The sequence below is a fragment of the Nomascus leucogenys genome, chromosome 8 (genome assembly GCF_006542625.1).
Source record: "Nomascus leucogenys isolate Asia chromosome 8, Asia_NLE_v1, whole genome shotgun sequence".
NCBI lineage: Eukaryota > Metazoa > Chordata > Mammalia > Primates > Hylobatidae > Nomascus > Nomascus leucogenys.
The window spans coordinates 96662581-96684190 of NC_044388.1; the positions used below are offsets into that span (position 1 = coordinate 96662581).

Here is a 21610-nt window from a genome sequence, read left to right on the forward strand (position 1 = left end):
GACTTACCTCTGTCCCTGCACTATTTTCCTATCCATCTTCCCAACCAGACTGTGAGCCTCTGGACAGGGGGACTTACCTGGTCTTAATCCACTGCAGATTTACCCTGGCAGAGAGCCTGGCACAGTGGCATATATATATATATATATATATATTTTATTATTATTATACTTTAAGTTTTAGGGCACATGTGCACAATGTGCAGGTTTGTTACATATGTATCCATGTGCCATGTTGGTGTGCTGCACCCATTAACTCGTCATGCACAGTGGCATATATTAAAAAATGTTTATTAAATGGATGAACTCTGAGGAAAACCAGAAGGTGACCTATGTGTTGTCAGCCCCCAACTAAATGCAACTCCTGATGGTTAGGTATCAATCATCTGAGACTAGAATAGGACAAATCATGAGTTTCCACTTTAAACCCAAAGTATGTCAGCCCCCTCTTTAATACGCATGCTCTTAAAATTAGTTTTAGATGCCAAGAGCACTTCCTATAAGCATCCCACAGAAAGTTCAGACTACCACTACACAGAGATCATGCATTTTGTAACTCAGGCCAAATGAAAAATTTCAGTGACTCATAAAGACCTGAAAGGGAGACATCGAGAACAGTGTGGCCATTTCAATTCCGGCTGCAGAATTTGCTCCTGAAAATGCTACAATAAAAAATATTAATGCCATAAAAACCTAACAGCAGCCAAAGGACTACAGTCATAAAGAAAAAAACGTAAATCCTAAAACATGTTGGCATAGAAGGCTCTCCCTCACCTTCAAGTAAAACAGGATTTAGGTCATCAAGAACACATCTGAACAAGGAAAACTTGAATCACATGGCAGAGTGGAAAAAAAAAATAACAGTAATTGTAACAATAACAGTAAGAAAGGAAGAAGCAGTGATGGCAAACACATAGAATGTACTCTGTGCTCTGCAATATTCACTCATTCAATCCTCCTAACAACCCTATGAAGTAGGTACTGTTATTATGCCCACTGTTAAAATGAGGGAAGTACAGAGCAGTTAAGTGACCGGCCACAGGGCACCCAGGAGAAGTGGACAAACAAGCAGCCTGGCTCCAGAAGCCACGGGCCTTAGGCAGCACAGACTGCCTCTGAGAACAATTTTGCCGCATCACATCCCTGGGCCTCAGTTTCTCCTATATATAATAAAGAGGGTTGTGCTCAATTCTAGGATTCCTTTCAGTTCAATAAGCAGATAAAAGATGTGAAACCAAAACTCTAATATTCTGTGAAACTTCCCAATTTCGAAATAAAATGTAAAACAGTGCCCTTCAAAAATGAAATAACTATCTTGCAGAGCCGCTTTAATATTAAAGTAACATATACAAAGAGCTTAGCACTTAAAGTGCCCAGCTCAGACCAAGAGCTCAATAAACAGCAGCTGTTATTACTCTTATGATAAAACAGGAACAACCATTTAATAGTACAGCATATTTTAATTTTACACGATGTAGAATAATCAAATCTCATTTGTTTGAGGCCCCAGACCCCACAGCATAGATCGAGTTGTACAGCTGAAATTATAACAACTCAAAGCTCAGAAATTACTTGTTTCCATTAGAGATCTGACAAGTCATTTCTTCAATTGGTCACTGGTGGTTTGCAGGTAACTATTAGCAGTAATGAGTATTCTAAATTAAATCCAGAGACAGCACCACTCTGCTCTGTAAAGACAACTGGGGAGAGAGAAACATAATTGTGGAATGTCCTTCTCTCTGTGTCCTCCATCTTCTCTCTGATAAATATCTCTTGTGTCTTGCATAGTATGGATTTCATTTGCTTACAAATGAAGAAGGGTCTAATTCTTCCCATGATAAATGAGAGCACTGAACAGGTAACTTGTTAAAGAGAATTGGAATTGGGAAAATAACCTTATATTCCTGTTACTTGACAACAAACCCCCTCTGCTAATAAATGAAAGACACAATGCTGGAAGACATTAAGCACTGAAGCCAAATCTATCACCACGTAATCCATTCTCAGAAAGAAAACTACACAGTACTCGGTACAGGCTACTCACATTTCATTCAACAGCAACAAAGATAAAGTCTACAAAATGCAAGGGGAGGCACAATGCAGTGGAAAGAATAATGGCTTTGGAATTAATAAAAACCTGGATTCAAATCCCAACTCTGACACTTATATATTATATGACCATAAACAAGTCTCTCCTAGTCTTAAGATTCCTTACCTGTAAAATGGGAATCATACAAAATACCTCAAAGGTTGCAGTGAGCATCAAATAGGGGACCATAAATAACATGCCTTATAGTAATAGTAAGGCCCTTGACAAATGTTAGCTCCCCTTAACTGTGCAACATGGGAACATCCTCACCTTTAGGACACCAGAAAGACACCAAACTTGAAAACCAAAGTTGAAAACCAAAAGTTTCACCCAAAGTTGAAAACTGCTGATCCCGTCAGAACCTATATTTGGCCCTGTGTAAAGGGCTGACTGCATGTGTACGTAAAAGTCTCACAGAAGATGTCCATGAGACATGGCACCCCTCCTACCTCTGGCATCACCGAACTTAGATCTCAAGAAACACAGCTTTCCTGGGTCTGGCTGGACAGTGGCAGCAGACACAATTTGTTGGGGACAGTAATTTGGTATTTCCACTTACATTTTCAAAGTCCTTCATGTTCCGTGCTCTGGTGGGAGACACTGTTTCTTCTGACACATTTGGGAGCACTGTAAAAAGGTAAAATAGAGGAAAACGTCACAGCATGCAAACTGCCCAGTGTTCCTATTGGGGAATAAAGCCCAGAGAGGAAAACAACATGAACTACTTCCACAGTACACATGGCTGGTACTTGCTGTCTGTTGTGATTTACTGATTTTACTCCAGGGAAAGCTCTAAACCATTAATTTACAAATTACTTAAACTAACCCCAAAGTAACAATGTGCACATCAGAGGATGAACCCAGCAAACACATCAGGCATTTTGCAAAGCAGACTGTCCTGATATATACTTCCTTATTTCATGAAATTACCTTACTGAACAGTGTCATCTTCTCATGTCAGTAATTACAACAAAGCACATCTAACTGACTTGACAGCAGGGGTTGGCAAACTTATTCTTAAAATGCCAGACAATATTTTAGGCTTTGTGGGCCATACGCAAAGTCTAAAATCTGTCACAACTACTCAAATCCTCTGTTGTCACACAAAAACAGCCACAATCCATAAACAAAGTGGTTGTGTTCCAATAAAAGTTTATTTTCAAAAGCAAGCAGTGGACCGGAAATTGCTGACCTGTTTTAAAGACTGTGCCAATATCCAAATCTCTTCGCAGCATCTTTAACTGAACAAACATGTATTACACACCTACTCAGTAGCAAGCCCCATCCTGTGTGCTGAGGAAACAATGGTGAAGGAGATACTAATCCTGCATCCAAGAGGTTCCCTATCGAGTGGGCAGGATGGAGATCTAAACTAACTGTTATCAGGCTGAATAAAGCCCGTGGCACTTTGTAGGTGTTCAGTAAATGTGTGCTGAGTGAGTATGTTCATTCTTCCAAAATATATGCAGAGAGTCCACTTTCTGCTAGGCCCCTTTCTAGATGTGGAAACATCAGGAAACAAACAAATGCAGCCGATAGTCTAGAGGGAGGAAATACAATAAACAAAACAAAAGGACAACTGCATAATATGTTAAAAGGTGATAAATGCTATGGAGAAAAATAAAGTAGATAAGGATAGGAAATAGGAGGCATGGGGTGATGACTGCCATTTTAGGTAAGGTGGTTAAGGAAGGTCTCACTGAGAAGGTGACATCTGGGCAGACTTGAAGAGAAAGGACCAGTTACCTGGGGGAGAATTCTCCACATTCAGGGAGAAGCCTGAGGTGGAAGCATGGTCCCCAGTGGGTCTGGGGAACAGTCAAGAGGCCAATAGGCTGGAGTTCAATAAACAAAGGGGGACAGCAGGAGACGAGGTGAGAGAGGTAAACGGGGACAGACTGTATACGGTTTTCAGGCTCTTCTAAGGACTCTGAGGAGCCGCTGGAAGGTTTGCAGCTAAGAAGTAAGATGATTCGACTTAGGTTTCCACAGGCTCCCTCTGGCTGCCTTTCTGAGAACAGACTGTAAGGGGCTTAGGAGAGAAACAGGGAAACCAGTTAGGAGAATATTGGGATAATCTAGGCCGCAGATCATGGTGGTTTGGAGTAGGATGGAAGGAGTATAGGTGGGTGAGAACTAGTCTGATTCTGATACTTTAAAAGTAGCCAACAGGAATAAATGAAATGAGATGAGATGAGATGAAGTGAAATACACAATGTTGAGAGAGCAAAGTACACCTTAGCCTGGGGAGAGCCAAAAAGGGTGGTGAGCTTTGAGCTGAGTCTTAAAGAGGAAGCAAGCAGGCACTGGGCAGATGAGGAACAAAAGGAAGGAGAGACACCCCAGGTAAAAGCACAGAGGTGGGAGCGGGCATGGTGTTCAGAAACCACTTAGCAGAAAAGAGGCTAAGGAGTGGGCAGGGCAGACTGTGAAGGGCATGCTGGTTTGTTTTCCTGTTCCTCAAACAGGCCATGCCCTCACCTGTGTCTGGGATGCTCATCCCCTCCTTTTTCCTTACCTACATCCAACTTATTCAGGTCTCTGCTCCAATATCAACTTCTTGGGAAACTCTAGCCTGACCCACCTCCACACCAGAGGAAATCTCCCTTTAATCCCCTCTCACAGCACTTGACACGTCTTTGCTCCTGACACTGATCATACCATTTCTCATAAGTTTGTCTGTCTTCTCGGCTTAACATTAACCACATTTGATGTTGAATTTTAGCACTGAGCCCAGAGTCTGGCACAAAGCAAATGTATGCTATCAGCTAAATTAAGAAAATAGGCTGGCCGGGCATGGTGGCTCATGCCTGTAATCCCAGCACTTTGGGAGGCTGAGGCGGGCAGATCACCTGAGGTCAGGAGTTCGAGACCAGCCTGGCCAACATGGTGAACTCCGTCTCTACTAAAAAAACAAAAATTAGCTGGGTGTGGTGGCGTGTGCCTGTAATCCCAGCTACTCGGGAGGCTGAGGCAGGAGAATTGCTTGAACCCACGAGGCAGAGGTTGCGGTGAGCCGAGATCGCACCACTGCACTCCAGCCTGGGCAACAGAGCGAGACTCCATCTCAAATCAGACTTGTTGGATTTTGCATTTGAAGTAAAAGTTGCCAATGAGTGCAGTGGCTCATGCCTGTGAATCCCAGCACTTTGGGAAGCTGAGGCAGGTGGATCGCCTGAGTCCAGGAATTCGAGACCAGCCTGGGCAACATGGCAAAACCGTCCTACAAAAAATACAAAAATTAGCCGGGTGTCGTGGCGCACGCCTGTAGTCCCAGATACTAGAGAGACTGAGATGGGAGAATCGCTTGAGTCCAAGAGGTCAAGGCTGCACTGTTCATGATCGCACCTCTGCACTCCCAGCCTGGGTGACAGGGCAAGACCCTGTCTCAAAAAAATAAAAAGTAAAAATAAAGTAAAAGTTAATAGGTTCCTCGGGAAAACATGAGGATGCCCTGTAAGTTAAGGGGTTTTCCAGTAAGAAACCCTGGGACTCTTTTCCTGTCTGCTCCAAAATCTCCCTCCTTTTGCACATATCTCAGCACTGTGGAGAAGAGAAAAAAAAAAAACAAGTCAAAATATCTTAGAGATATTTTGCAAAAACTAGCACTACCCACAGAGATGCTTAAGCATTCACTTTTTTCAGAAATAAAAATTATGAAGAATGCTTAGCTAGACCCAAACTGCAAAGTCTCCTCATAATCCAGCTTAAACACAATACGCTACTTATTTACTCAGTGCCGTCTCCTGTGGTCTAACCAGCTATTTGTCTCCAAAGGGCAGGCCCGTGTAGGAATGTGGGGCCTCAGCCGGCAAACAGGATCCAGCAGCCTGCCAGGAAGGCCTTGGCATGCTAGAGTCCAGATGGCAGCTCTCCTGGGCCTCCAGCCACTGGCCTAGCCGCCAACTCAATGTCCAGCCTCCGTGCAGTTGTTCAGTTCAGCAAATGCTCACTGAATCTCTAGAGCTTTAGTAGCAACAAACGAAATTCATGAAGTATGGCCAAAAGGACAATTCCTCTAGTCCAGTGTTTATGAAAGGAGGTGGAGAGCAAATCAATACATACAAAAAATACTGAGCACCTACTGTGTGCCAGTTCAGGGAAGCCTCTGGGCCCCAGAGATATGAAAGTTCAAGATGCTCACAGTCTAATGTCTACTTTCCTTGTTCTTTACTCAAGAGAATGCCTGGTTCTGTGTACTTACCACTATTTCCCAACCCAGCACTGGGGTTGATGCCATCCAGGTCATCTGGTACATTGGGAGCAAGGCCACTAGGAGAGAACACATGAGAAAAGAGATGAGCTAATGTTTGAACAACAGAGACTGTTAAGACCGTCTGGACTGCACATGACAATCATCCCATGGCCAGGAGGGACGCACACAGCTGAGCTACCTATGAGGCATGAAGCACAGAGGTTAAGAACTCAGGCTTTGGGGCTGAGTTCCAGCTCCAACACTTGATAGCTGAGTGACCTTCAGTAATTTCATTCATTCAGTCATACATCAAAAGTTCTGTGTTCCAAATATGTGCTAGCGACAGAGGCACTGTGACAAGTACAAGCTACTTATGTTTCTGAGTCTCACCTTCTTAATCTGGTACATGGGGATACCATGCCCTCCCTGTAAAAATTAAATTCGTTCATGTATATAAACACAAAGCACATAGTAAATGTTCAGTAAATGGCAACTATTGTTGTTGTTACTATTATCATTATGACTATTAATATGCCTATCACCACCTCTGGGAATCAGACACCAATTTAGATGCTTTAAGAATGTCAAACAATGCAAAATTCACTGATCCAAGAAGTTGTCCTTGTTGAATTACATAAATACCTTCAGTGAGGATCTGGAGACATTCAAAGAAAACTAACCCATAATAGGTGTGGTGTGACACAAAAGACACTACCCTGATCTATTCTAAGCTCTGCCATGTATCTCTCTGAGCCTCACTTTCTTCAACTGTAAAAGGAGAACAGCAGCTACCTCACAGAGTAATTGGCAATTAAACAAGATACAGCAAGGTATCAGTATATTGTGGGTACTCCACAAATGGGAGCAAAATATCATGTCGCCTTGAAACCTACAGTGCTTTACAATTTATAAAAGATTTACCATCATTAGAATTGCCTAATTCCCTGAGGGTGCACACATTTTTCAAAGGAAGGCCCCAAGGCCCAGACAATTTTACTGTCCTAGCCAGGGTCACATGGCAGTTCTGTGGAGAGTCAGCTCCAGAAGCCAGGTCTTTTATGTCCAACCCCCACGAATACTTCCCTATCCCACACTGTAAAGTAGGAGTTGATGGAAACTCAGCTTGACTTCTTGGCAATTTGCTCTTTCCATGCCTCTAAATCCAAATTCATTGTGCTCCTAGGACAATTTTGCCTGACCACCAAACTTTGGAGTTGGAATGTACCTTCAAGATCAAAAACAGGCAAAAAATTGGAAATATCATACAATTCCAACATCAAGAAAATGATCACAAAAAAATGTGTCCAGGCCGGGTGCAGTGACTCATGCCTATAATCCCAGTATTTTGGGAGGCCAAGGCCAGTGCATCACTTGAGATCAGGAGTTGGAGACCAGCCTGGCCCACATGGTAAAACCCCATCTCTAATAAAAATACAAAAATTAGCTGGGCATTGTGGCAGGTGCCTGTAGTCCTGGCTCTTGAGAGGCTGAGGCAGAAGAATCACTTGAACCCAGGAGGCAGAGGTTGAAGTGAGCTGAGATCACACCACTGCACTCGAGCCTGGGTGAGACTCCGTCTCAAAAAAAAAAAAAAATTTAAAAAAAATGTGTCCCCTATAAAGGTAAATGAAAAAACGTAAACAGAATATGTCCTCAATTATGAAAACAAATATATACAGTACATAAATACTGAAGTCACCTCAAGTCCGTTTTGGAAATAGGTGGGCTATAGCTATATAACAAGACAAAGGAAATACACAGAAATATTAAAAATCATCATTAGTAGGGAAATGAGAGGTTTTCTTCCTTTTTAATGTTATATAATTCTCAATTTCCTCCAATAAACATCACTAAAAGGACAAAGTCAATTTTCTAAACTGAATTTTAAAAACTAAAATCAAGTTCAACCATCACCTTTTGCAGATGGTGGTCCAGAAGCCCAAGGTCACAACACCAGGTTATTGGCCCAGCTCGGCCTAATGTCTGTTCCTACATTCTCAATCTGGGGTTCTCTCCACCAGAGCCATTACATTAACTCCCACTGGCTAAAACTGCCCCTGAATAACTCAAGCCAAGATCAATCACAGCTGAAAAGTACCTAGCAAACAAAGCCAAAGATTCTGGTCTTAGACAAGCTTCCTACAGGCAAACACTGAAGTTTGAAAAATGACATCTGACATCCCAACTCTTAGACAAAACCACTATGTAATGCAGAAATTTTTGCTTGGATCCTGCCAAATTTCCACTTGGGCTTTACCTACCCACTTTTAAAATGCTATGAATCTCTGTCATCTGCACCCTCCAGTCAGTTCCAACTACACCTCCAGCCCCAAGCAGCTCCCTCTTTCCATTCTGATCATTCACTTGTAGCCTTATAATTAAGGTTGGGGCTCAGGGAGACTCACTAGAAATAAAAACAATGTGAGCAAAACAAAAGGGCTCAGATATGATCTTATTCCACAGACGAAAAGACTGAAACCCAGAAATGGGTTAGGAACTCATTTGCTCAAAATCACAAAAGTTAGTGGCAAAGCTGAGCCCAAAATCCAGGATCCCAGTGCCTTTTCCACTTGCTAGCCTGTGTGTGGACTGCCCAAAGCTCCTATATAAATGTGACACATGGTGGAGTACCAGTTTCCTCATGTGCAAAATAAAACACAATCTAAGAAACCTGCCCTTGTATGGGGCACCCATGCTGCACAAGCACCACATTCAGCACAGGACAGGCAGCCTTCCCTTTCATCCTCACCACAGGATTAAAGTCCATTTTCTAAACTGAATGTTTGAAACTAAAATCAGGTTTAATCCTCACTATAGTCTTTCTGCAGTTCATGGTACTTTTTAATGTTGCCCTTTTCTTTTCTTTTTTTTTTTTTTTTAATGAGGAAGCAAAGACCCAAAAGTTAATAGGCTGGAAACTCCAAGCCAGCCCGACTTTAACCCCCTGCTGTGAACCTACACCACCCTGGTACCCCTGACGCCTTCCAGGAGGTTGGGGGTGGCAGGGGAGTGGTGGTGGTAAGGGCCGAATGGACTGAGGCATAAGGTTTCCATCACTCAGCAAGGGGCACAGCCATCATAACGACTGTTTCGTTTTGGTTTGGTTTTTTGGAGACTCTCACTCTGTCGCCCAGGCTGGAGTGCAGTGGCGTGATCTCAGCTCATTGCAACCTCCGCCTTCCGTATTCAAGCGATTCTTGTGCCTCAGCCTCCCAAGCAGCTAGGATTACAGGCATGCAAAACCATGCAGGGCTAATTTTTTGTACTTTTAGTAGAGATGGAGATTCACCACATTGGCCAGGCTGGTCTTGAACTCCTGAGCTCAGGTGACCTGACTGCCTCAGCCTCCCAAAGTGCTAGGATTACAGGCGTGAGCCACTGCACCCAGCTGTAGCAACTGTTGGTGGATAATTTTTGAGTGATTGAATGGACCTTCACCTGAGCTCCACCACCTCATCCTCCTATCTTGCTCTATTGCTACCGAAAAGGAGTGACCTCTTTCTATGCCTACATATGCCAGCAACAATTGTCCACTCAAACCACAAGACCCAAGGGGACTGTCTCCTTGACAAACTGTTTCATGAGAGTCATGGATGAGACCAGACACCACAGTCCGACAACGATTACACGAACAAACTCACTTTTGTCTTTTAACAACCCCTTTTTCATTCTATTTTATTCTTAATTAGAGAAAAATATATAAATTTTAAAAAATACAGATAAGCCTAAAGTTCTCCTTGGCTCCTCTTCGCTCCCATCTACTACCCGCCTAAGAGGTAATCAGTGTTTTCAAAAAGACCTATAACTTCCAGATCTTTTTATGTGTTTTTACATAGATAGTTTTAGTTTTGCTGCTTAAAAATAAAACACATGCAATCAAACAGTATATATCATGCTACAACATCCTTCTTCTACTTAATATGCCCTCAAGATGTTTTCATGACAGTACAAGTAGATATGCCTCAAAGTTTTTAACTCCTCCAAAGCTTTCTACAGTGGTGTTCTTCAAACTTTACTGACTATGAGCCACAGAAGAAATATTACTACCCTTCATCCTTGAAATGTTTTCTATTCTGTTCTACTTTTCTAAATCCTGGTTGCAACCTACTAAATTGAATTTCATGAGCTACCAACGGGCCACAGTCTGAAAGATACTTTTGAAAGGATGTGTATTTACCCAATCGCCTACTGATGATAATTCAATTTGTTTCCAAGTTTTTCTTTTACACGCAATGTCATATGAATGTCCTTATAAGGTCCCGTATGCACAAGTATGAGGATTTCTCTACAATAGATGACAAGAAGTGGAATTGCTGGGTCAAAATATATTCACGTTTTTTAAATGGACGATGGATTTGAATATACATTTCTCCGAAGAAAGTGTACAAATGTCTAAAAGGCACATGGAAAGACGCTCAACACATCAGTAGCTATTAACCTGTAATCAATACCACAATGAGGGCCAGGCGGGGTGGCTCACTCCTGTAATCCCAGCACTTTGGGAGGCCGAGGCGGGCAGATCATCTGAGGTCAAGAGTTCGACACCAGCTTGGCCAACCTGGTGAAACCCCGTCTCTACTAAAAATATAAAAATTAGCCGAGCGTGGTGGCATGTGCCTGTAGTCCCAGCTACTTGGGAGGCTGAGGCATGAGAATCGCTTGAACCCACGAGGCAGAGGTTGCGGTGAGCTGAAATTGCGCCACTGCACTCCAGCCTGGGCGAGGGAGTGAGACTCTGTCTCAAAAAAAAAAAAAAAAAAAAAAAACAGATACCTACCATGTCACACTCAAAGGATGGCTATAATCAAAAGGACAATAAAAATATCGGTGAAGGGCAGGCATAGTGGCTTGTGCCTGTAATCCCAGCACTTAGCAAGGCAGAGGCAGGAGGATCACTTGAGCCCAGGAATTTAAGACCAGCCTGGGTAACAGAGCAAGACTCCGTCTCTAAAAAAAATTAAAAAGAAAAGCCTTAAAAAGGAAAGAAATTCTGACACATACTACAACATGCATGAAACCTGAAGACATAATGCTAAGTTAAACAAACCAGTCACAGAAGGATAAATAGTGTATGAGTCTACTTATATGCGACACTTAGAGTAGTCTAAATCATAGAGACAGGCTGGGCGCAATGGCACATACCTATAATCCCAGCACTTTGGGAGGCCGAGGCAGGCAGAACACTTGAGGCCAGGAGTTCAAGACCAGCCTGGTCAACCTGGTGAAACCCCGTCTCTACCAAAAATACAAAAATTAGCCAGGCGTAGTGGGGCATGCCTGTAGTCCCAGCCACTAAGTGGCTGAACCACGAGAATTGCTTGAACCCTGGGGGCAGAGGTTGCAGTGAGCCAAGATCACTCCACTGTACTCCAGCCTGGGCAACAGGGCGAGACTCTGTCTCAAAAAAAAAAAAAAAAAAAAAAAAAAAATCATAGAGACAGAAAGTAGAATGGTGATTGTCAGAGGCTGGGAGAACAGGGGAATAGGGATTACTGTTTTAACAAGGACACAGTTTCTGTTTTGCAAGATGGAGAGTTACGAAGATAGATAGTGGTGACAGTTGGGCAATAATACAAGTATATTTAATACAACTGAACCATGCTTTAAAATGGTTAAGATGGAATGTATGCAGTATCTAGGTCCTGCAAAGGCAGGGAGATGAGGGAAAGGAGAATTATTTGCTGATCTGTTGAGTAGTTACGCTGGGTCAGACACTGAGCTAAACTTTTTAAGATTCATTTTAATCCTTATGCTAACCCTAGGCTTTATACCAACCCCTTTTACAGATGATAAACACTGAGGCTCACAGAGGATGAGTGACTTGCCCCAGATCAAGGGGTTGTTAAGTAGCAGAACTGGGATTGAAACCCAGCTAGGCCTGGGACCCCAAAACCCAAGTGTCTGGCCAACAAGCACTGAAATGAGAATGGCTATCAGAGAGAATAATAATGGAAGTCATGATAACAGCAATAAGCAGCACTAAAAGTATAAAGCAGCAGACTGTGAAGAGCAGATTTATATTTAAAAAATAGTTCTCAGGCCGGGCGCGGTGGCTCACGCCTGTAATCCCAGCACTTTGAGAGGCCAGGGCAGGCAGATCACGAGATCAGGAGATGGAGACCATCCTGGCCAACTTGGTGAAATCCCATCTCTACTAAAAATACAAAAATTAGCCAGGCATGGTGGTGCACTCCTGTAATCCCAGCTACTCGGGAGGCTCAAGCAGGAGAATTGCTTGAACCCGGAAGTTGGAGGTTGCAGTGAGCTGAGATCGAGCCACTGCACTCCAGCCTGGAGACAGAGCAAGACTCCGTCTCAAAAAAATAAACAAATAAAAAATAGTTTTCAAACTGTAGTATAAAAAACTATTAGAGGTGCAAAGGACAATACAGGAGAGAAGCCATACTCCCAATATATTGGGGCAGTGGACATAAAATAGATAGAAAAGGGCATGACGAAATATCACAGGACCCAATTAGACAGGACCTGCAAAGCATGTTAGTCTGTGCCTGATACATGAAGGTTCTCAATAAACAGAAAAACCATTTGTCCAGGTTTACCCAAGATAGGCCCTATTTATGTCTGCTGCCCGGGCATAAATATTAATTATTTTCACTTTTCTTTTTTTTTTTTTTTTTTTTTAAAGACAGAGTCTCACTTTGTCACCCAGGCTACAGTGCAGTGGCATGAACACAGCTCACTGCAGCATCAACCTTCCGGGCTCCGGCCACCCCGTCTGGGAAGAAGTGAGGAGCACCTCTGCCCGGCCGCCCCATCTGGGAAGAAGTGAGGAGCGTCTCTGCCTGGCGGCCCGGTCTGGGAAGTGAGGAGCGCCTCTGCCCGGCCGCCCCGTCTGGGATGTGGGGAGCGTCTCTGCCCGACCGCCCCGTCTGGGAGGTACACCACGGAGGCCAGAAGCAATCTGGGGGCTGGACGTGGTGGCTCACGCCTGTGGTCCCGGCACTCTGGGGGGCCGAGGCGGGTTGATCACTTCAGGATAGGAGTTCGAGACCAGTCTGGCCAACATGGCGAAACATATGAAAAATACAACAGACAAACCAACCAACCAACTCAGTGACAACAAAACAGGTCTATCCTGGAGTCATACTCTAATTTTTTCTATTTTCCTCCCTTTCTGATCCTTTATCCCACTTTCTTTTTCTTCCTCTTCCTTCTCCTTCTTCGTCAAATAGAGGATTGAGTTATTATCACTGATCCATATAAAGTCCCTCTCTCATTTATTTTGATTCCCACTCCCCATTTCTATTCCCCGTCTTCCCATGTGCAACCGTCCTTATATGTTTGATACACATCTTTTTGTTTGTATGTATTTTTAGAAAATGTTTATTGTTTTTGTGTGCAAAAAAAAATTAAAAAAAAAAACAATTTGTACAAATCTGAAAGTCAAGGCTGGAGACCTAATTTTTTTTTTTTTTTTTTTTTTTTGGATATGGAATCTCTCTCGTCACCCAGGCACAATCTCTGCTCACTGCAACCTCCGCCTCCCGGGTTCAAGGTATTCTCCTGCTTTAGACTCTTGAGTAACTGGGATTACTGTGTGGTGGCACATGCCACCACGCCCAGCAAATTTTTGTATTTTTAGTAGAGACAGTGTTTCGCCATGTTGGCCAAGCTGGTCTTGAACTCCTGACCTCAGATGATTTGCCCGCCTCAGCCTCCCAAAGTGCTGGGAATACAGGCGTGAGCCACTGCGCCCAGCTGAGACATAAATTTTGGAGACAAAATTGGAAAAGACTGGAATCAAGGACAGAATGCTTTAAGAACTTTTTGACTCACTTCAGCCCCTCAGTGTCATTCTCTCTCTTGTTCGTTCATTCTTCTTTTCATACATTCAGTGTTTATTTATTGAGTACCTGCTATGTGCCAATAACTGTTCGGGTACTGCATCTATAGAGGTAAACAAGATAAACCATTTTTCTGCCTTCAAAGTCATTATGTTTTAGTGAGAGGGGACAGACAATAAACAAGTATAAATAAATGAAAAAAAAAAAAAAAAAACCTTCCGGGCTCAAGCAATCCTCCTGCCTCAGCCTCCCGAGCGGCTGGGACTACAAGTGCATGCCACCACGCCTGGCTCATTTTTGTATTTTTTGTAGAGATAGGATTTCACCATGTTGCTCAGGCTGATCTCACACTCCTGAGCTCAAGAAATCGGCCCACCTCAGCCTCCCCAAGGGCTGGGATTACACAGGTGAGCCACCGCACCTGGCCCTTTTCACTCTTAAAAGTGTCCCAGTTAGCATAATAAATACCATGGTCATCCTTTCAATTAGGATCTGTTGACTAAAAGCAGCAGCTTGTCCATAGGAGAGCTGGATAAACAGTGCAGGTTCTCAGTCAGGGCTCTCCTCCTCTTCCCTCTACTCACTCTCCAACCAGGAGTCCAGGACAACCACAGGGGCCAGCCGTGGAGCCGAGTAGCGCTCTATTAGGCCTTCCTACCAGACCCTAGCTCCACCAGCAATGGGGACTCCCACAGTCTCTTGGGCCAGGTCCATGGGAGGCCACTCTTGGCCATTATTCCCTGATTCATATCACCTTTGATGACAATAGTAATAATAACACTAATGGCAACCCAAGATCATTTTTTAAGCACTGATTATGTGGCAGGCACTACACCTGCCAAGCTGATGGCTCGACAGGCATCACCTCTTTTAATCCTCACTCCAAATCTGTTGGGTGGATATTACTAGCCCATTTTACGGAAGGGAAAGCCGGTGAAATCACTTTACCAAGGTCACACAGCTAGCCAGTTTACAGGGCTGGATTTGAATACAGTTTTGTCCAACTCCAGCCAAGGCTCTTAACCACTGCACTCCATTGCCTCCTGGGTGGCCACTATGTGACCCAAAAAGCAAAGTCTGGGCATACCGGCTACACTCTCCATAATGAAAACAAACCCTCAAACCAGAATGAACCATCAGGTGCCCTCAAGGTCCCTGTTCTCCACCAATCCCCACTAACGGGATACTCCAAGCGGCCCCAACCTCGTCCTACTCTTTCAGAAAACCCCTTACCTGTTCTTCACACCCTCTACAAAGTACGTGGCGCAATGCTACAGGCAATTGTGGTACAGGTCGGGGCTCCCAGCCCTCCAGAGTGTCAGCTGGTGGGCCCCCCAGAGACCCTCTCCGAAGGAACCCACCCCACACACTGCCCCTGGCCAGACACCCTCAAGAGCAAACCCCAAGGCCACGTTAAAGCGAAATCCCATCAGCTGGAACCCCGGCCCGGTTACCACGACCACCAATGTCCCGGCCGCACCTGCAGCCGCTGAGCGTCCCGGGGCCGGTGACGTCCTCTTCCAACACCGAGTCCATCACTGATACAGAGGTGGCGACGGCGTTGGTGTCTGTGGCGGCGGCGCCACTAGTACCCCCCGCGGTACCGACCCGCCGGGCTCCCCAGGTCCCCGCCCCCTCCACCCCAGCTCTTGTTCAGACTCTGGCGGCGCCGCTGGAATTCAAACCACAGACGCCGCCATCTTTCCCGGCGCTTCTTCCTACGGAAACGAGGCGGGGTCACCGAGGCGCACGCAGTGAAGCCGGCCGGCTGGCGCCAGAGGACGGGCAGGGAAGCGGGGGATAGGTGCCATCTTAACTAAGGGCATAGCATCCGTGCTTATGCAAGCAAAAATAAGAGAAAAAAAAAGACCGGCTGCCATTTTTTGTGAGGGCACTCAGGAAGAGGCGAGGGCGGGTGCCATCTTTGTTGAGGGCCAAAGCGGGCCCTAGTCCGTTAATTTACGCGGGAGATGGAAATGAATACAGCCCCTCAGGAATCCTCAAAGTTCCTAACCTCGTGTTTGCTTTTCTGGAATAATGACCCCAAAACTTTGGGATTTGACCTTAAGTTGAAACTCAGATAACTGAGTGCTGCCTTGCTTTGGAAAAATCCTACGTGCGGAATCTCAAGGCAAACAGTAATTTGCAGACTTAGTTGGAAGCAAATAACTCATTCCCATGAGCCAGTGGTCAACAGCGCTCCCACTCCAGTCTCTCACCTATTGGTCTTTTATTACCATTAGGACTCAAAGGCACCTGTGGTCAGAAAACTGAGGGCCAGCGAGAGGAAAGGACTCTCCCAAAGTAATTAAGTATTAACAATGTCTTTCAGCTGGAGCGGGGGTCCGCAGCTCCTGCCAACAACTAGATGAGGGCTCTTTGCATAACCCTGGCTGCCTTTCTTTTTTTTTTTTTTTTTTTGAGATAGTGCCTCTTCGCCAGGCTGGAGTGCAGTGGCACGATCTCAGCTCACTGCAACCTTCACCTCCTGGGTTTAAGTGATTCTCCTGCCTCAGCCTCACGCCACCACACCTGGGTAATTTTTGTATCTTTAGTAGAGACAGGGTTTCACCATGTTGGCCACGATGGTCTCAATCTCTTGACCTCGTGATCTGCCTGCCCCAGCCTCCCAAAATGCTGGGATTACAGGCAGGAGCCACAGCACCGGCCCCTTGGCTGCCTTTCTTAAAGCACATAGCAATCACCAAACACTTAGATAATCTTGGCAGAGCTTAAGCAATGAAATCAACCTTCCCCTCCTCAACTCAGTGTTGCTCCTTCCTCTGCAGGCCCTTGTGAGAGCACCAGATGAAAATAACTTGAAATGGTTAGTGAGTGGATAGATAGTGACTTTCCCAGTAATCTTGAACAATTCCCCTTTCACCCTCAGTTTCCTCATTTTTGTTTTGTTTTGTTTTGTTTTGTTTTAAATAGAGAGAGGGCCTCACTATGTTGCCCAGGCTGGTCTTGAACTCCTGGCCTCAAGCAATCCTCCCACCTTGGCCTTCCAAAGTGCTGGGGTTATAGGCCTGAGCCCTGCACCAGGCCCTCATTCTTCAGTTAAGTAATTAACCAATTATTGATACTTTTCAAAAGAAGCCTTCCCTAGTCATTTAATCTAAATCAAGCCACTTCTTGTATGCCTAGCAATGCAAATTATTCCTTTGTGGCACTTACCATATTTTGCAATTGTGTGTGTGTGTGTAAAATCATTTTTTAAATGTCTTTCCTTGCACTAGACTGGAAGCTGCATGGGGCAGGGACTACATTCTGAATTGTTCACTGCTATATCCTCAACACCTAGCACTATGTCTGCCACTCAGCAGCTATTTGAAAATGTATGTTAAATGAATGAATGATTCAATCAATCAGTCTGCAAATAAGGCCAATACCTATCCTGCAAGGTTTTTGTGAGAATAATCAGAGATACTTTTAGGAGCTCAGTCAATAGTAATCCTGTGTATCCCAGATTCATATTCATTCTCTCTCTTTCTCTCTCTCAGCTTTAGTGAGGCTTCCAAAGCCCATGATTCTTTGCCTGTCCCCCTTCTTTCCCTAGATCTTCAACCACACCCAGAATTAACAATGATAAAAGCATGAAAAAGAGGGAGAGCTTAGCACACCTGGTGCACTGCCCCAGGAAACGGGCAGTCCTTGAAGCCCAGGAACCAATATTCCTTGCCAGTAAGTTCAACCCATGAGATAGGTGTGTCCAAAAGCAGGGAAGTTGGGGTGTCAAGATTCCCACCCTGGCTCTGCCACCAACTCTGTGATCTTTGGCAGATCACTTTTTTTTTTTTGAGATGGAGTTTTGCTCTTGTTGCCCAGGCTGGAGTGCAATGGCACGATCTCGGTTCACCACAACCTCTGCCTCCCAGGTTCAAGTGATTCTCCTGCCTCAGCCTCCCAAGTGGCTGGAATTATAGGCATGCACCACCACATCCGGCTATTTTTGTATTTTTAGTAGAGGCAGGGTTTGTCCATCTTGGTCAGGTTGGTCTCGAACTCCTGACCTCAGGTGATCCACCCACCTCAGCCTCCCAAAGTGCTGGGATTACAGGCATGAGCCACCCCGCCCGGCCTGGCTGATCACTTCTCTGTAGACCTCAGCTTCTACATCTGTTAAATGAGAGGGCTGAACCTCTCAGGGTCTCTCAGGATGTTACAGCTCCGGAGGTAATTTCTACATTTCCTTCTTTTTTTTTTTTTTTTTTGAGATGGAGTCTTGCTCTGTTGCCCAGGCTGGAATACAGTGACGTGATCTCAGCTCACTACAACCTCCTGGGTTCAAGCGATTCTCCCGCCTCAGCCTCCCAAGTAGCTGGGATTACAGGCACCTGCCACCACGCCCAGCTAATTTTCGTATTTTTAGTAGAGGCGGAGTTTCACCATGTTGGCCAGGCTGGCCTCGAACTCCTGACCTCAGGTGAGCCACCCACCTCGGCCTCCCAAAGTGCTGGGATTACAGGTGTGAGCCACTGTGCCCAGCTTCTGTGTTTATTTCAAAGCTACTAACATACAACCAACTCTCTCCTGGGGAGGGAGGCTAACACTTCCCACATGAAGGAACTAACTTTGCATCTCCAGCCAATGAAAACTCTTGAGAATATAAACAAGGAGGAGAACTTATACATTTTGACCACGTCTTATATGTCACTTGTTCCAGGCGTGTTACATGCACCACCTCATTTAACCCTCCCAACAACCTTCTGCAGGAGGGCTAGTATCTGACTTACAATTGAGAAGACTGAAGCTGCAAAAGGTAAAAACCACTTACTGAAGGTCCTACAGCTGGTAAGTGTCAGAGCTGGAATTGAGACCAGGTCCCTTTGAATTCCAACACCTTGATTGTTTCAAGCAGCCTGTCATCCCCATTTGGGTTTCTCTTTTGCTTTAGAATTTAGTATTAAGAGGTGAGGTCTACATCCAGACGACAGTATTTAAGGGTTGTGTTCACCAGACTCTACTCCTTGGGAAACTGCTTCAAAGTGGCGAAGAGGTGAATCTTAGTATGGGCAGTTTACAGAACTGGAAGTCTGGACACCTGGATTCTGACTCTGGAAACTCCTCCCATTTATCCTGTGACCTGGGGTTGCTTCCCCTTGCTACACCTCGATTTTCCCATGTGTAAAATAGGGAGGACAATGCTGAGTTCACATGGTTGCCTCATCTCATTGAATACCTTGGACATTATTGAAGAAGAAAGAACCTGTGAGGAGTTGGGTTGTTTTTTTAATTTATTTAATTTTTTTTTTTTTTTTGGACACAGGGTCTTGCTTTGTCAACCAGGCTGGAGTGCAATAAGAGTGATCATAACTCACTGCAGCCTCCACCTCCCAGGCTCAGGTGATCCTCCCACCTCAGCCTCCCGAGTAGCTGGGACCACAGGCAGGTGCCACCATGCCAGACTAATTTGTTTATTTTTAGTAGAGACGGGGTCTTGGTATGTTGCCCAGGCTGGTCTCAAACTCTTGGGCTCAAATGATCCTCCCACCTCAGCCTCAGAAAGTACTGGGGTTATAGACATGAGCCATCGCGCCCAGCCTAGGCGCTCTCATTATGATTAGTCCATTGCCTTGTTCAGCATGACCATGTCCCTGGGTTGCGTGCTAAACCCTTTAGTGAACCTAGAAACTGAAAATAGAATCAATTGCACAAAGGAAAGGCTATTTGGAAGTTGGTTTTCCTGCTACTGTAGTGGTTTCATGGTCAGAGACAGAGGCCTTTGTCCTGTCTCTGTCTCACCATGATCTTTCTGCCAAGCCTAGAGGTGACGTCACTACCACCAGCTGTTTGGGCTATCTGGGGCTATCTCCTTGACAACAGCCACCCAACCACAAAGCTGGCATTATTATTTCCTCAGACAAGGTCATATCAAATGGCTGGGAGGAAGTAGCTTGCAGTCAGATGTTTTTCATTTGGGTGGAACCCTCTGACGCTTTAACAGATCAAGACACTTGAACTGCCATTACTAACAGCAAAAATAACTTTTTATAGGATCAATACATATGCAATGCTGCTACTTTGCACTCTTCCATTTTATCCTCATGATGCTGTGAAGTGAATTGGGGTGATCGCCCTACTCTACAGAAGAAGAAACTAAAGGCTCAGAGAAGGGAAGAGATTTCCCAAAGGTCACACTTTTTTTTCTTTCCTTCTTTCTTAGCTTTTTATTTAGAAATAATTTCAAACTTGGAAAAAACTTGCAAAAATAGTACAAAGAATTTCTAAAATATTAACATCTTCCACAACCATAGTGCAATTGTCAAAAATAAGAAATTACATTGATACAATACTACTTATTACAGATCTTATTTAAATTTAATCTTTTCCCATTAATTCCCTTTTGCTGGTCCAGGATCCAATCCAATATTCCACATTGCATTTACTTGTTACATCTCGTTACTCTCCTCCAGTCTCTGACAGTTCTGTCTTTCATGGCATTAACATGCTTTTTGTTTTTGTTTTTGAGACACAGTCTCACTCTGTCACACAGGCTGGGGTCCAGTGGCACGATCTCGACTCACTGCAACCTCCACCTCCCGGGTTCAAGCAATTCTCCTGCCTCAGCCTCCCAAGTAGCTGGGACTACAGGCGCACACAATCGCACTCAGCTAATTTTTGTATTTTCAGTAGAGACAGGGTTTCACCATGTTGGCCAGGATGGTCTCAACCTCTTGACTTCGTGATCTGCCCACCTCGGCCTCCCAAAGTGCTGGGATTGCAGGCATGAGCCACTGCGCCCAGCCCAAGCTGCCCTTCTAAACCATGGCCGTGCTGAGATTCAAACCCATGCCTGTCTGATCCCACAGTTGGCAGTATTTCTGGCTCACGCATCTGCCCCCTTGCTCCCAAGACCTCTTACCAACCAACCCTCAACACCAGCAGTCCTCATTAGGGACCAGTTCTCAATTAGTACCCACTGCCTTCTCTGAAGAGCAGGGTGATAAAGCCAGTGATGCCTTCTGGGCCCAACATGTAGCCCAAGGCTGTGCCCATAGTAGATGCTCAATGCCAGTTTGTCAAATTAACTCTAAGTCCTGACTTTTTCTCAAGATGGAAAGTGGAATGAGAAATACCAAATATCAAAGGAATAGAATATAGATTATTGGACTAGGGATGGTAACACACATCAACATAATATAAGATTAATACCAACCTCCCAGTTCAACTTTCTGGGCCTATTTTCTTATCTGTATGCTGAGTGCATTACACTACAACATTGAGGCCCCTTCGGCTGTGATGTTCCACGAATAACTAAAATTAGCTACCATATATTAAGCTCTTTGTATGTGCCAGGTACTGTGTTATATACTTTGCATTCAATCCTCACAATAACCTTATGAAACAAGAACTGATTATGCTCTAACTTTATGGTTGACAAAACTGAAGTACAAAGAGAAGAAAGAGTTGCCTGGCCATTGAAGGGGATCAAAATATGCCATCCCAACCATATGCCACTTTTGCATAAGGATTATTTTGAGCTGAAGACAATTGAGAATCAACAGATGCAGAAAAAATTTT

At 44.6% G+C, this 21610-nt stretch overlaps 1 protein-coding gene across 3 annotated transcripts in view; it reads right to left on the reverse strand.

Moving 5' to 3' along the window:
- CDK5RAP2 (CDK5 regulatory subunit associated protein 2) overlaps window positions 1–15807 on the reverse strand; it is a 186914-nt gene extending 171107 nt beyond the window's left edge. For all 3 annotated transcript variants that reach the window (XM_030817710.1, XM_030817712.1, XM_030817709.1), the window contains exons 1-3: window positions 15567–15807; window positions 6291–6358; window positions 2646–2713 (exon numbers count right to left, since the gene is read on the reverse strand). In XM_030817710.1, coding sequence (XP_030673570.1) covers window positions 2646–2713; window positions 6291–6358; window positions 15567–15622 — 192 coding nt within the window. In that variant the 5' untranslated portion in view covers window positions 15623–15807. The remainder of the gene's footprint in view (window positions 1–2645; window positions 2714–6290; window positions 6359–15566) is intronic.
- Window positions 15808–21610: the final 5803 nt, after the last annotated feature.